General features: G+C 38.7%; 3 protein-coding genes across 5 annotated transcripts in view; 2 read left to right on the forward strand and 1 right to left on the reverse strand.

The window, feature by feature from the left end:
- LOC134819567 (microtubule-associated proteins 1A/1B light chain 3A-like) overlaps nucleotides 1–16,412 on the reverse strand; it is a 69,081-nt gene that overhangs the window by 26,589 nt on the left and 26,080 nt on the right. Inside the window, exon 1 of one of the 3 annotated variants that reach the window (XM_063829572.1) lies at nucleotides 9,723–9,733. The exons of 1 other annotated variant lie outside the window; for it this stretch is intronic. The gene's annotated coding sequence lies outside the window, so the exon portion shown is untranslated. Of the gene's footprint in view, nucleotides 1–1,489; nucleotides 1,519–9,722; nucleotides 9,734–16,412 lie in introns of those variants that run through there. One more of the 3 variants, XM_063829570.1, reaches the window with a different exon arrangement.
- On the forward strand, nucleotides 12,510–15,949 carry LOC134819565 (single-strand selective monofunctional uracil DNA glycosylase-like). The gene is made up of 6 exons (XM_063829568.1): nucleotides 12,510–12,618; nucleotides 13,007–13,195; nucleotides 13,384–13,564; nucleotides 13,748–13,879; nucleotides 14,281–14,418; nucleotides 15,131–15,949. The coding sequence occupies exons 1-6, from the start codon at nucleotides 12,521–12,523 to the stop codon at nucleotides 15,200–15,202; spliced, it is 810 nt and encodes a 269-aa protein (XP_063685638.1). The 5' UTR covers nucleotides 12,510–12,520; the 3' UTR covers nucleotides 15,203–15,949.
- Nucleotides 14,183–16,412, forward strand: part of LOC134819560 (transketolase-like) — a 41,868-nt gene continuing 39,638 nt past the window's right edge. The window contains exon 1 of the mRNA XM_063829562.1: nucleotides 14,183–14,212. The gene's annotated coding sequence lies outside the window, so the exon portion shown is untranslated. The remainder of the gene's footprint in view (nucleotides 14,213–16,412) is intronic.

Genomic DNA, 16,412 nt, shown 5'->3' on the forward strand with positions numbered 1-16,412 from the left:
AGTTGCTTGTGCTCATCAATACCTGTACTAGCATCAGAGAAAGAAACATGACATGCAGTACCAAGAGAGACTGTAAAGATACTTGATTCCGGGTGGATAGAAGGCTCGTTATCAGAGTGTCTAGGCAAGGTGCTGCTTGTGCCGTCAAACCGATTCACCAAACAGCTGTTAACCTGAGGTTGGTCACCTGAACAAAACTCACTGTTGATTCTGTCGATGAGTTTTCTCAAGGGTGGTGGTATTGCCTTTGGTGTCTTGGACGACTTAGATCCAGGATAATCGTACCGTTCCCCATATGATAGGCAGGAGCGTTCGTTTTCAATTTTGAAGTCTGTGCTGCTCAAATCAAATAGGTCAACTAGTTCTTCCGCAGTCTTCTGATCTATAAAATCGTTTTTGAACAGTTCCACAGGTTTCTGCTCATGATGAGGTGGCTGCAAAAGGACAGGTGGTGCTGGAGGACGAGGATGCTGTGCAGGAGGTAGGTTGGGAGGAATGCAAGGACCAGGGTTATGCAATGGCTGTATAGAACTTATAGACTGTTTTAGTTCAGCAATGCCTGCAGCTACAGTGGGCTCATTTGCAGAAAGTGCGGTGAGTTGTTCTGAGATGCTCTTCAGAAACTGCTCAGATGAGTCTGTAGATGGGGATGATTCAGGGGAAGGTCTAGATGCTAAAAGTTTAAGGTCCCTCTGTAGTTCAGCAATGTTGGTATTTATTGATTCTAATGATTTGTCATGGAGCTTTATTTCATTATTTAGGCCATTAAGGGAGTTCTCTTTAAGAAGCAGGTGTTGAAGGTGAACGTCGAACTGGGAGAGAGTGTCAAGGTTCCTAGAGAACTGTTCGAAGTCAAATTTTTCAAGAGCTGAGCCTGCTGAGCTTGCTGATGCCACAAGTGCACTGACAGCTTCAAAATCTGAGTTGGCCTGTTGCAAAGCCCTTGTGTTCCTGCAGCTGTAACAAAATTCGTCTCTCTGTTTCTTCAGTGTTGATACTGGTGCCACGAAGCAGTATGGGCACAGCCATTCTACCATGGAGTTGATAGCTGACCTCGTTATACCTTTCATAGACAGGCAGTCCACATGCCACTCTTGATGACACTTAGAACAGTCAATGAGGTAAACTTTACCGTTAAAAGAGCGTTGACATGGACATTTCTTCTTGTCCCTATGTTTCCTGTTTACCTGATCTTCATTGTCCACTGTAGATTCGGCTAAAATGTTGCGAGACAAGCTATTAGATGTTTTAGGAGTACCTGAAGCCTTCCTAGAATTTGACGCCATTTTCAAATCAAATGTAAGTAATACTGACCAAATAGATCCGACTTGGGGTCGGCTCCCGTTAAGTGTTTTGTTTTGGAGGAGATTAGGACTTCAGAGTTGATGACCCTAGTAAAGTGTAGATGACCCTAATAGAGTGTAGAATGTAGATGACCCTTAGCTTAGTACGCCCCTTCGGGGGAGTTGTAACATACCATTCCTGAACACTCAAATTATTTGTTATATAGTAGTGTTGAAAGTATTAAAACAAAGAAAGCGCCACACATAGCTGAATAGGCGCGCGTCCACCGGCTGCCCCCGCCTCTACTGATAATGGTTAATAAGCAAACAGAAAACAACAAGAAGAAGCTCAGCCTGAATAGCCCGAAGTTCAAGACGCCTGAAATCCGGAGTCCAATGTACGGCAAATCCCAGGGTAGCACCACACGGAGTAGATCCAGGAGTGAAGGTGACCAGAAGAATGTTAACTCAACATTAGCTACCACACCGACAAGTTCAGAGAACCGAAGCCTTCTGCAAGTATCCCTTCTCAACCGCACGGGAGTATCACCAGGAATATCACCACTAGCAACCCCCTTCTCAGATACTGAAGCAGAGACCTCAGCCTCAGACAGCAACAGTGCATCACCGAAACCCAAGCCCAAGAAGAGCAAATGCCCCTGCAAGGCAACTTCAGGCGGGAAGTCTTGGCTCTTGACATGTTCGCGCTGTAACCAAGTCTGGCATTCTGCTTGTGCAAACCTTAAGGGCAGTGAACTAGCTGGCCAGAAAGCCATTGATGAAATACTTAAGAGTTGGGAATGCCCTTGGTGCTACACATGCCCTCATCCCTGCCCAAAAACACATAAGTCTGCCAAACTTGCATTAAAACTGGAGTCTTTATCAGAAGCAAATCAGGTGTCAGCATCAGTTATTGAATCTCTTGACGGCATGCTTAAGGCAAGATTTGCAGAAATCACCCAACCATCCAACAATCTGATTGATAGTATCCAGAAACAACTCAGCTCCCTGTCAGATCAGGTAAAGTCCATGCAGATCCCTCAGGCACCACCCCCACCACCCTCTGATATGCCCTCCACGTATGGACAGCAGCATCATCCAAGAGCACCTCCATCAGTTCCAAGGATTGAAGTAAAGGATACCCCCCTTACTCATAATTTTAAATGCATAGAAGGGATAAAGGAAGATTTCTTAACTCCTGATGAAGAGATGGAGCTCACAGACTTTCTCAAAGCTGAGAGTTTCACTAAAGAAGGTAAGCATGCCACAATCCAGTATGGCCAACATTACCACTACATGGGTGCAAAATCGGAACCAAAGCCCATGCCCACCCTGATTGGCAACATCATGAAACGTCTTAACACTGAATTCTCCTCCACACACCCCCAGAAACAGTTCCACTATGACCTAAACTCCTGCCTGGTTAACAGGTATGCAGATGGGAATGAAGCACTTCCTGAACATTCAGACAACGAGGGAGACATTAATCGGGTGTCATCGATATTCACAGTTTCCTTAGGCTCATGTCGAACACTTAGCTTTCGTGAAACTTCTACAGATAAGATTACGGAGATAAAATGTCAGGGTAGAAGCATGTACCATATGACAAAAGCAAGCCAGGAGTTTTTTAAACACTCAATCAAGCCTGAAACGTCTGATGAAGTAGGAATGCGATATAGTCTAACCTTTCGCTCAATCCACTGGTCAAATTTTAACTCCACAGTGCTTGTTGGAGATTCAAACTTTGGACAAATCAACTTTGGTACAGGTCGTGGAAAGATGGGACAAGCCACCCCTGGAGTTCGCCTCTGGGCAGCTACGGTTGAGGAGATCGATCCCTTGTCTTGTGTAGGTTACAGAAACATTGTCATCATGGAAGGAACCAACAATTTGAAAGTAGATGGAACGGATGAGAGAGAGTTGTATACCAAGTATAAGAACAAAATCGCTCAGATTAGGAAATACAACCCACGTTGTAAACTGATAATCTGTCCTGTGCTGCCAACAAGGTCGCATAAGATCAATCGAAAAGTTAATGTTTTTAACCAGTATTTGTACAACGATCTCAGTCAATCTAATCTTAAAGTTCTAATTGTTGATAGCTTTTTGACATTTCTAGATAAAAGCACCAACCTGCTTAAGAACAGTCTAGCTAAGTCTGATGTGAATGATATTCTTCATATTAATGGCAAGGGCGTTGGTGCACTAGTCAAGTTAATTAAGAACTGTATTTTTACATCCAAGGATCATAACAAGTTAGTAGGTAGTAGATTGTACAGCAACACACTAAGAGGAGGACCGCCAGATGCAGTCTGATATAAATGTTTAAGATTAACTCAACTAAGGAGAAATGCGGATGCTGTAGCAAAAACATTAATATTGGCCAAAGATTTCTTGAGTGCCAAAGTTGCCAAAATATTATCCACAAAATTTGTTTCAAAACATCTGAATTTAAGCTGACTGATTCCATACTTCTCTGTAAAGTTTGCTCAAAAAGAGAAAACCTAATTTACAACCCGTTTAAGGACCTTTGTACCACAAATGAGGATCTCTTCAAGGATAGCGAGAATGACAAATTTTACTCCGAAAATTGGTCTGAGGCTATTGGAAGTCTTCAGACTGCCTCCTCTATCTTGGACAAATGCAGCTATTATAGATTGAAATCCTTACACCAGCACACCCCTGAAAACTCTGGCTTAAAAACTTTATTTTACAACATTGATGGTAATAAATCGAATTTCGACTTATTCCTCTCGGAACTTGCCACTCAAAAAACGAAATTTTCTATTCTAGCTTTAGCGGAAACAAATACAGATGCTGAGAACTGTGATGTTTATGCACTTGATGGATATTCACACTTTTACGGAGATAAACTCCAAGGCAAAGCTAAAGGCTCAGGCGTGTGCTTGTATATTCATGATTCCCTAAATGCAACAATTAATGACCAACTTTGCACAATCACACCAAATTTAGAAACCCTATATGTAACTATCAACCATGGAGATAGCAAACTCAATGTTGGGGTGTTGTACAGATCTCCAAACGGAGACTCAGTCAAATTTGATGAAGAATACACACAATTAATGTCCAAATTTCCAAAAAATGCAAAAACTATAACTCTTGGAGATTTCAACTACGATTTGCTTAAAAATCAGAGTAATAAGAAACAGGTTCAGAATTTCGAGAACACTATGCTCTCTTATGGTTACTTTCCTCTTATATCTCGTCCCACTCACTCAGTAAATGTAGGCCAAAGCTCCTGCATTGACAACATTTTTACTGATGAGATTGACTTGGTAACCCTCTCTGGAGTTATTGAAGACACTTCTTCCCATCATAAACCAATCTTTGCTTTCTTTGACATCAGTCATTTAACTTCTAGGAAAACTCCCCCTAAGCCTAAGCAATTGCAAAGCTATGATTTCTCAAACCGAAATGTTGAACTACTAACAAAAAACTTGCTATCTAAGAAATGCATACTAACAAACAATGAAAATCCAATTGAATTTGACGAATTTTTTGAAATTTTTAGCTCAGCTATTGACTCATGTTGTAAACTCGACAAACCCAAACTCACCAAACGAAATCCTATAAGTAATCCCTGGATATCCGACAGCATAATTGAAGCAATTGAAAAGAAAGGTCAGCTGTATGATAACTGGGTGAACTCAAAAAAGCTCCCTGACTTCAAGCCAGTTGGAGATCTGAAACTCCACAAAATTTTTCGTGATTACAGACGCTGTCTTAAAAAGATAATAAAAAACCAAAAAGATACCTATAACTGTAACAAAATTCTTGAAAATTCTGATAGTTCTAAAAAGATGTGGGAAGTAATAAATGAGATAAGAGGGAAAAGGAAAAAAACCATCAAACCCCAATTTATGGTAGATGGAGTCCGTGTTGTTGAAAGACGGGTGATAGCCAACAAATTTAATGAGTATTTTGCCTCTATTGCCTCAAAAATGAATGAAAATACTCAAAATGGCCTTCTTTTAGAACCTCTTCCCTCTTTCCTCGAATTCATGCCACCAAAAACTCTCGATTCAATTTACTTCCATGACTGTAGTGAAGATGAAATTTCTGAGATTATAGCCAACTTGAAGAGTGGGAAAGCTAGCGACTTTCCCATAAGAGTAATCAAAAAACTATCGGGTATTCTTAGCCCAACTCTTGTTGTTCAATTTAATCGCCTAATATCTCAAGGGATATTTCCGTCAGTTCTGAAGCTTGGCAAAATAACCCCAATATACAAAAAAGATAACGAAGAACTGATTGAGAACTACAGGCCTGTTTCCACACTTCCAATTTTTGGCAAAATTTTTGAAAAGATAATATACAAACGTCTTTACAGCTTCTTGGTTAGTCAAGGAATCCTTCACGACAGTCAATTCGGATTCCGAAAGAGTCACTCAACATCACATGCACTTAACTACTCAGTTTTTCACATCCAAAAGGCCCTAAAGCAAGGTCTGCATGTTCTAGGAATTTTTATTGATCTAAGCAAGGCCTTTGACACAATAGACCACACAATTTTGCTTGAGAAACTTGAAATATATGGGATTAGAGGAGTGCCACTTAAGTTACTGGAAAGTTACTTGTCGGACAGAGAGCAGTGTGTGTTCGTCCTGGGCGAAGTATCAGACAGACTTCCTGTTCTCTATGGCGTTCCACAGGGGAGCTGCCTTGGGCCTCTCCTGTTTTTAATATACATAAATGACTTAACAAACTCTCAACTCGATAACACTAGCTATGTCCTATTTGCTGATGATACAAACATATTTGTAGTTGCCAAAACTAGAGCAGAGGCCTACAATAATGCAAATAGGGTCCTACGATCAGTCCACGAGTACACATTGGCTAATAAATTACATGTTAACGCCAAGAAAAGTTGCTACATAGAATTCAATACAGCTAAAAGAAAACTTGATGATCAATCTTTATTAATTGAAAATAGACTTTACCTCAACGGCCTACCTCTCTCAAAGGTGCAGGAAACGAAATTCCTGGGAGTAATTGTCGACGAAGGCCTAACTTTCAATCCCTATAGAGACAAACTAGTTAGAAAACTCTCGTCCTGTTCTGGGAGGCTATACATGATTAAGGATAAAATTCCATCATCTACCCATAAGGACCTGTACCACACACTTTTTGAAAGTCACCTATCTTATGGCATTACCGTTTGGGGAGGTGCAAGTAATAATAAACTTCAACCACTATTTGTAGCCCAGAAAAAGTGTGTTCGTATCATGTTTGGTGACAAAAAAGCATACCTTGATAAATTTATGACATGTGCTAGGACTAGACCTATCAGTGAACAGAAACTTACTAGCAAATTCTTTGAGAGAGAGCACACCAAGCCAATTTTTGCCCGTCAATCACTCATGACATTGCATAATTTATACGCGTATCACTGCTGCAATGAACTTTTTAAAGTCTTTAAATATCGAACACCAATTGCACTATTTGAACTTTTCTGTTTGTCTAAAAGACCCGGCAAAGAAACTCTTCTTATAACAACCATGCCCTCAAACAGTTTCGTTTACAAATCTAGTTGCCTTTGGAATTCATTCCGTCAGATGTTGGCACTGAACGACCTTGAAATCACTCATGGTGTATTCAAATCAAAGGTAAAAAAAGTCATTCTCTCGTCTCAGGGTAAAGGTGACAAGAATACCTGGGCCCCTTTGGCAAACTTTCTGAACTCAGGCAGCTTGAACGACTAAATTTGAAAAAATAAAACTTCTTGTCTGAATGAACTATTAGAACCTCAAGAAGCTGATCCGCATGTCTCCGCTACTAAAATGTTTAATGAGCCCAATCACTCATCACTTAACAGTTTAATCTTCAAAGTGAGTTGTACAATCTAGGTTGTTTTAAGTAGCTGTTGATAGTGTAAAACAGGAGTGACTTGATCGTTTTCATAACTTCGATTTACAATTTGTACCATAATAAAACTAGCACTGCCATGGGGTTCAAAAAGGGTCATTGTAAGCCTCCAGCGTAATGGTCCTAAGTCTCTGCCCCATGCAGTGCCTGTCAGCATCAGCTAACAGAATAGCCCTAACATAACGATCAAGCCACAAATTAGGTTCTATAATGATTTAATATTGTTGAATAAAGAGATTTGAATATAATATTTGTTTTATTCTGAATATTTGTTTTATTCTGCCTAGTAGAAAGTAAATGTGATATGCCAATTGTTTGTTATTTCTACTGTAGGTTTGGTTAATAACCTTCTAAAAATCCAAAATATGCAATGAGTTGGACTCGTTGACTACAGACTATGGAATCGGAAAATTTGGTTTTTACTGTCTAAGTGTTAAAGCAGGTGAAAAAAATCATACTCACAGAGTTGCTCTAACCAAAGCCCTCTCGCTTGTAGTAGCGCGTATACACATGGCTATATGTGAACTCACAGAGCAAAGCTAGAAAAAGTGATCTTAACACTATTACTGTTCTATACACTGTACTATAGCTATATCGGATTTATCACTACCATGACATACTTTGAACCTAGCTGTGAACTTTTGTAGTATGTATGATGTAATAAACTCTAGATGTGATAATAAAATATCCGTGACGTATTTTAATACGTCACCAAAAATTAATCACTGACGATATTAGGGAGTTTCACTGAGCGATATCCTGGTTTTATCCTCAAAGTCTATTAACTAGTAAAAATATTTTTGATCGTGTTCATTGTTGTTGAATGGTCGAAGGAATTATACTAATTTGGCATTGTTATGAGATAAGATATAACTATTGTGTCTGGTCCCAAGTTTTGGAGGTTGATTGATGATGTCAACCCTTCGATGTGAAGCAAGAATGAAAGTTCATGTGGAACCTCGAAGCTGCGATGTCCTCCAAGGTAGTACACGATATCTGGGTTAAGAGGGCCATTTCACATGGTTATTTTCGTGGGATTGGCAGTAATTGCGCATTAGGAACAGCATGTTCAAATGAGACCCAGTCTGTTATCACAACTGGAACACGCCCACGAAGTACTTCTTTTACAACCTGCTCCACACGCATTGCAATAGAAGTACTGCTTTTTTCAGAATCATAAAAGCAACATAATTTATTCAATACCTTTTTTAAGTGTACTTACTGGTAATACTGATGAGATATTTCATGTGGAGTGAACTCCCATACTGATAAAAAGGGTAACATATTCCAATTCCTTCGACCATTTCTCGTTACATCCTGGATAATTAGGCTGTCTGTCACTGGCAAAGTTAAAATCCAGGACCTCCACTCCGTTGCAAAGTATCCTCAGATTGGTGTAGGAGAGCTTGACTTTCTGCACCTTTTTCTTCTTATCTGGAACACTGCTCAGGAATCGAGTATAAAAGTGATTAGTCATACATTCAGTTATGATGTAGCTCCACTGGCTTGTGTTTGGGTCCGAGAGCTGTATTCCAAGTCTTGTGTAATGGCTTGGTCCAGTGAATCTGAAGATGGATACGATTTTTCCGTAATTACTCTGACCGACAGTTTTGAATTCAAGGGTTTGGTTGAGATACATCTGGTACTTCGTGAAGTCCTCCTCTGGGACATTGATCCACCCTGAAATAAATCCAGTATATAGGAACCTATTTACTTGTTCAGGTATAGCAGTAGTTGTGCGCATGAGAAATTTATACCCGACACTTTATGGAAAGATTTGGGAAAGGACTAATAATAATATAATATCTATGGAGGGGTAGTTTGGGGTTTTGATGGATATTGGAGATCTGCTTACCTCGCTTTACGTCTAGTGCAGGGAGGGCACCACGGTATCCTTTAAGCAGGAATAAGCTGGTAAGAAGTATCTTCATTGATTTGACGGTTCCAGTATGGTTTACATTTTGTTTTCTTACTATAGATAATGATACAAATTATAATGGAAAACAATTTCAACTCTAAATATAGCCGGACTCTTCGGGCATTCATATCATATCATAAAATCGTTAACAGCCACTTTAAGCAGGAGCAGCAACTGCAGACACCACGGTAATTGCTTGCAAAAAGGGTAAAAATAAAATATAATGTAATAAGCTACAGTAGTGCAATTGTAGCACTAGGTGATTCCTAAACTTATGTTGCACAGTTTAGAAGAGACTGTGGGTCCTCCCCCAGCGCAAACACCTCCTTAGCCATTGTGCTACTGATACTTGAGTTGGATCGCTTAATCGATATCTGCACAAAGGATTTGCAAATTAAGGATCACCACTGGCACTAAGAACATTAGCCCAGAAACCTGGCATGGGTTCTTGAAATTACAAAGTGAATTGAACGGGAAGATTTGCTAGAGAATACTATAAGAAGAACAAATAATTTTGTTACTATCGCTCAATAATTGGTTTGGTATTGACGTTACATATTTTTCATTTCCGACCTTAAAGCTGGTTAAAGCAACCATTAAATTGAAATTTCGCAAGATTACATCTGAAAAATATATCAATAAATGTTATCTAGGATATTATGGATATATCACTCTGTTTGCAACGTTCCAGTACATTCTGCAAAATTTTGGGATAAATCTAAATTTTGGAAGTATGTAGGACACGCAGGGGTCGATATTAGAGGAGTGAAAACTACACTATACAACTTTAGGGCAGACGTTTGTCACACGAATCTCTCAAACCGCAGTATTCGTGAAATTGAATCAAGGGCTGTCCTGGCCAGTGTGTGTCCGTTAAATTTGAGTGCAATTATACCACTATTTTGATGTCGACCTAAATTATTTCTAAATATTGTCTCTCAATTGTAATTGCAGTTTTACAGAACTGATAATATAAATATTAATTAATAAATACCCTTGTAGGTACTCGGTACCACCCGTATTTACACTCAGTACTGAGTTGGATCGTTTTCCGTTACGAGATCAAAAAACGAACAATCAATAAAACCCCACAACCACCTTTTCGTGATCAAATTTATTTCTCGAGAAAGTGTTAATTCCGATCGACCAGTATTCGATCGACAAAATATAGCCATCTCTAAAATTACTTTTCGTGTGTGGCCACAATATGGCATAGTAACGTTAAGGAACCATTGCGGGAAAACACAGCTTGTGTTAATGATATACTACGTCAACTAGAAAGGGATTTTTGCGAAGACCTTCTTATTGATAATAGAGACGCCTTAGTCTGGCTCGACAACATCAACAATACCCTGGACACAGAACTCAAAAGCAACATTAAAGCATTCACATTTGATTACAAAGCTTTATATGATTCATTGAGTCCCCACCTCACACTCCAAGCTTTGAAGGTGGCCATGGAAGAAAAGAGACCAGAATGGTCCGCCAAATTTAAGGAGTGGTTGATAAGAAGTGTTGAACTCAGCTATGAGTCGTCTATAGGCAAATTCAACGGAGAGTGGTACAGACAAAAACGAGGAGTACCGACAGGAGGCAGTATCTGTGTACAACTTGCAAACATAGCAGTATACCATGTCATGCGTGAGCAAGTCTATTCAGACACGGAACTAATGGAACCTGTAAAATCGGTCAAAAGATACATAGACGACGGCTGTGGAGTATTCCATGGTACGAAAAGACAGTTTTCAAAATTCATCGCGACTGTCAATACAAGGCTAGCAGAACTTGGCCTCCACATTGATGAGAACATCATAGAAGATAACAATGTTTATGTGGCGTTCTTAGACATAAAATTTTGTTTCGACACCGCAGGTGACCTTCAGACAGACCTCCATGTTAAAGAGACTGATGCTCGCTCTTACCTGTACTTCGGTTCCCACCACCCGAACCATACATTCAGCAGCATAGTCTATAGTGCATGCCTGAGACTCCGGCGAATCATCAATGATAACGACAGACTCCGAAAACAAATTGATGAATTAAAAACCTTTTTCTTCCAATCCAACTACCCTAAAACTATGGTAGATAACATCAGTGAAAAAGTCAAAGGCTTTGAAAGATGCCTCAAACCACTGGACAACTCAAACAGCAGTGTCCTGGTCCCAAAGTCTCCAGAACCAGCAGTCCGCGTTATTTCAACATTTGGCAGCGATCAAGAGTTAGTAGAATCGGTAAAAAGATTGGAACCAGAACTCAGTAGAACCAGGAGCTTCTCAGGATTATCTGGTTCCCATACAAGTGGAAACACCCCAGGCTCCCCAATATCATCTAGAGCCGGTACATCACGCCCTATCTTCAAATTCGTCAGACGTACTGGAACATCATTTAGAAGGAAGTTAGTTAAAGCAAAACAGTTTGCGGATGACTTAACCCAACCTCACACAAGACCATGTGGGGGCAGACACTGCGGTACCTGTAACATCATATCTCCACATCCATCAATAACAGTCAATGGACAGCGAGCCAAAGCAGTGTCTGGTACATGTGTCAGCTACAATGTTGTATACATCTTCAGTTGCCAACTTTGTAATATGTGTTATGTAGGAAGAACGGTGCAGCCCCTAAGGGCACGAGTAAACGAACATCGCGCCCATTACTACAAACTCATTTCGGACAATACGTTTGTCCCTGAAGAAAACGACGACGGATTCAGCTTGGGTAAACACCTTGTAGAAGTTCATAACATGAAACAACGTGACAATTTCAACCAGGCTTATAAAGTGTCAATTCTCAGTAATAGTAGTCCAAGAACTCTAGAAGTAGATGAACACCGTTATATTCAGAAACTAAGAACTATACGTCCATTGGGGCTCAATGCCGTGGACCCGTTTGGGATTCCATTATTGGATTTATCTTAAAGGTTTTCCATTGCATTGGGGCACAAAAGTTATGTTTTTAAAAATATTCATAGGTATCGTTTTTAGTTGTGTCATTTCATTTCCAATGTTACACTTTGTAGGAACTGATATTAACCGAGTTTCTGATTCAGGATGTTACTGAAGATAGTAATGAAAATGTTTTAACACCTCAGTACTGTGTTTTACTACAGCTCAACCTGCTCAGTCTGATTATTTGGGAATTTAAACTAATGATATACAATGTAACGGAAACTATCAATGATTCACTTCTTTTGAAGTCATGGATAAAAATTATTGCATGCCATAATATAATGTGTTATAGTATCATGAATCATGTTTTTTACTCATTTATGTCTATCTGTTTACAGTGTGCTTCGAATTCTCAATTGATTACTCAATAATATATATTAGTGATCAAGAGAATGTTTGTATATATGATTATACTGAGGTTCTGTCAAATTGTATGATCTTCCTAACTCGTAATAATAGAACTGTTCTAGCGAATGCCAGATAAAATGATAGGATTGGAAGACTCGTCAGTGGCACATCAGATACTAGCCTCAGAGGCGCAGTTATGCGCGGCGCTAGAACGTCCCGACAAGGGTGATCTCACGTAAGTTTTGTTTATTATTATCAGCGATCATTTTTATCAATAGTCTAACTTGACGGTGGTTCATGTGGTACATCAGAGGGCATCTCTGTGGTCGGTTAAAAACCAATCTCAGAGAAAGCTTATTATAGTGATCGGTTATTTTTCAAAATACGGCTATCATACTTTTTTCGATAGTCTAACGTGATGGTGGATGATGCAGATTGTGGTACATCAGAGAGAATTTTTGTGATCAGTTAAAAACCAATCTCATACAGCGTGATAGCAGTCGGTTACTTTGCCAAGTAGCGCGACCATAACGCATAAGTATGATCGTGATATCAAATCTAACAAATAATATTGATCGGGAAAACGATTCAACAAAACGAAGTAACCAATATGTTAATTTCAGGATGTATAACCCGCTGATTTACGCAGTTGACTCCCACTGCTCCTACGTCTGCAAATATGGAAACGCGGAGAAGCCCATACTGTTTGTTGGAATGAGTGCAACTCCGTTTGGTATGGCTCAGACAGGGGTTCCTTTTGGTAATCTTAAACACGTCAGGGACTATCTGAACTTGTCACACTTTGACGTCCAGTTAGTTGATATGTTTTATAATGAAATATATGAATTTCTCTTGTTTGTGTCAATAAACTGGGAATACTTTCCAGCCGATATTACTAAGCACACTTAAATGACGCGTCTTTTAATTTTTGACATGCATAATTACATCATTAGTCAAATTGCCAAATATCAATGGACTTAAGCACCAAAATTAACTCCAGGGAACCAAAAGATTCGCACCCCAAACTACCAGTAACTGGATGGGAAACTCTCCGACCTGATCCAGAAGGAAGCAAATTCTGGAGGTTCTTTGAGTCTCGTTATAGTGTGAAAGAGTTCACCAGAAAGTGTTATGTAACTACATATTGTCCTATGCTCTATGTTGATAAGAATGGGAAAGAGGTTTGTTTAGAGGCCTTGTTTCAGGCCTTGTTACAGGTCTTGCATCAAATCTATGAAAACGTTAGATGTTAAAAGTCAAAAGATAAGTAATATTGGGTAATTTTTACCCTACAGAGCTACCTGCTCAAGAAAGAAGAATTGACTTAAAATATAAATGAGTTATTGTAAAAATATTATTCCCAGGTACCACCTCCCTGCCTACCACATGGTTTGAGAAACAAGATTATTAGTGTTTGTGATATGCACATCATTGATATAGTGGATATTGTCAGGCCCTCTATTATAGTTACTGTTGGGGGATTTACACACCAACAGGTGATTTGTTAACTTATTATACAATTCCTATTACCTTTTTACTAAGTATAATATTGTATTCTGATTGATTTTAGTTAAACTCAGTAAAGACTAAGGACTGAACTTTCATAAATATAGCTTGTGAAATTGTCATTCACGACCAAAGGTGCATGAAAATATGTACTTGTCAATTACTACTGTTTTGTAATTGCATTTTCCTTGCAACTTTAAAAATTGCTTTCAAGTGGCTTGTAGTCTTACGTCTAGTTTTTATGAACATGTTATTGGGAAGTGATAAATAGAATTTTAATACTTTCAACACTACTATATAACAAATAATTTTGAGGTAGCGATGTAACAATAATTAGCCAATATAAATATCTAGCCTCCCACCGATCAATTAACTAATTACCTAATTACAGGTGGGAAAGTTGTTCTGCAGTAGAGAAGTAGGACCAGTAGTGTTCCCTCTTCTCCATCCCGCTCCAACTAACCCCATCTCCCTAAAACGCTGGACTAATGTTGTTAACGAACAACTCGTGTTCGCTGGAGTGCCACAGGTACGTTAATTAGTGGGGTTAACTAATATGTAAGGTTAAGTAATATATAAGGTTAAAAGTGATATGTAAGGTTAAGTAATATATATGGTTAAGTAATATATAGTTTATATTATTATACATATAATATGGAGTATACTACAATCATACAATGTAAGTTGCTCCTTATACGGGCTATGTAATACATTAGGCCCCTCTTTACTTGAGCTGGCTCTACAAATTGTACAGCTGTTGATAACGCGGATTACAATTTCCCTGGTGATCTATACAATGTGTAAGGTGTAATTCCGAACGTTTTGCACAAAAGATATCTTATAAAGTACAGCTCACCATTGATACTGTCTTTTAAAACCTTTCTACAGTATATCACAATTTAACGTGTAACAAATCGTGCTGTAGTATAGAATGCTTGACAACTTGTGCAAATGCAACTAGATTCCAGTGATTCTGTACGATGTTACATTTTCTGTCCCTCCAGTCAAGTGAAAACTAATATTTACCAACGAAGCTTGGCCGCCGGCCGGTAAATGAATTGTTTTAAAGTTTTAAAACAGTATGTTAACAAAACACTATAATATGATATACTCCAATATTGTATTCTAATGGATGTCTCACTGCAAGCTAAATGATCAACGTCACACCTGTGCTATATTTAGCCTGTTTGCAAGCACTTAGAGGATATATTATCGAAAACTTTCAATTTCAACTCTTTCAGATGATAGCTGGGACGGACTATGTGCCTGAAAATAAAAATGAAAAGAAGAAAAAGCGCTGCAGTAAAGATTAAGAGCTCAATAGCATTTATCAGATCTTTGTGTCTAATAATTGAAACTCTAAGTCGTAAAGAGAGACGAGACTGAGAGCCAACTCTCTGTATTTGAGCCTCGTGAAAATGTGTCAGATAAACATAGAATTTTAGATACTTGCTTGGGATACATTAGTTCCCAAAAATTTGTGTGCCATTATATTGAGCACAATTTATTTGAGCCCGAAAAATTTGGGCAGAAAATTTGAACTCATTTGGGCGACCGAAAATTTGGGCACAAATTCTTCGAAAAATGAACGGTTTTCCACTAAAATTTCAGTTAAATATTTGCCTTAGTTCATTATTATTCCTTATTATTCCAGTCATTTTGCTTTCAATTTTAAGCATGAAGGTGGTAGTCTGAGTTGTTTCACATTATGAAATTTACGATCTGCCCAGTAACTACTAAAAAATACAGTGATGATGGCACAGTACAAAATGATAGATATACAATAGTGATATTTAGTCTCTCAATCAGATAGTTTAGTCTACTTACACTTAGCATATCTTATCATACCCCTTTCACATACAATGATCATTATGACGCCTCACCAGATAAGGAAAGGCTTTGAGAAGTCGGGTATAACTGATGCTTGTAGATCAGACTTTACGGTTGATGATAATTCATTTGCAGATCTTGTTTAAATCTCTAGCTATCCGTACCTCTAGCCATTTGTTTTATTAGTAGCTGTTAGCTATTCCTGTTATTTCTATTCATTTAAAATATAAGCCTTTTTACTTGGTCAAGCCATGAATGACAGATTAGAAAACTAAAATTTCAAATATTATTTCACTTGGATATGAAGAAAAAGTCATCTTTCTATAGATTTCAGGGCCACAGGCCAAATGCCAAAAGTTTGGTTAGCAACAAATTTAGCAGACGGAAAAGATTTATGCAATTAATTTGGTCTGCAAAAAATTTGGGCGAGAGGCCCGCTCAAATTTTTTGTCGCCCAAATTTTTGGGAATTAAGGTAGATATTTAAGGGTGAAAGAGGTTATGGAATGTATGGAATGCAAGGTAATCAGCTTGTTATTTATGTGTCAGCTCCTTGTCTGAGTGATCCGAAGTTCACTGCAGTTATCTGGAAAAATGTTTATATGGCGCGATTTCTTGAAATGTACTGTTTTGATCTGCAGCCTGCTGCCTGGTACGTATGTATTTTGAACCATGAAATGGTGCGAACTTTGCT

This window comes from Bolinopsis microptera, chromosome 8 (genome assembly GCF_026151205.1).
Source record: "Bolinopsis microptera isolate Bmic1 chromosome 8, MBARI_Bmic_1.0, whole genome shotgun sequence".
Classification (NCBI taxonomy): domain Eukaryota; kingdom Metazoa; phylum Ctenophora; class Tentaculata; order Lobata; family Bolinopsidae; genus Bolinopsis; species Bolinopsis microptera.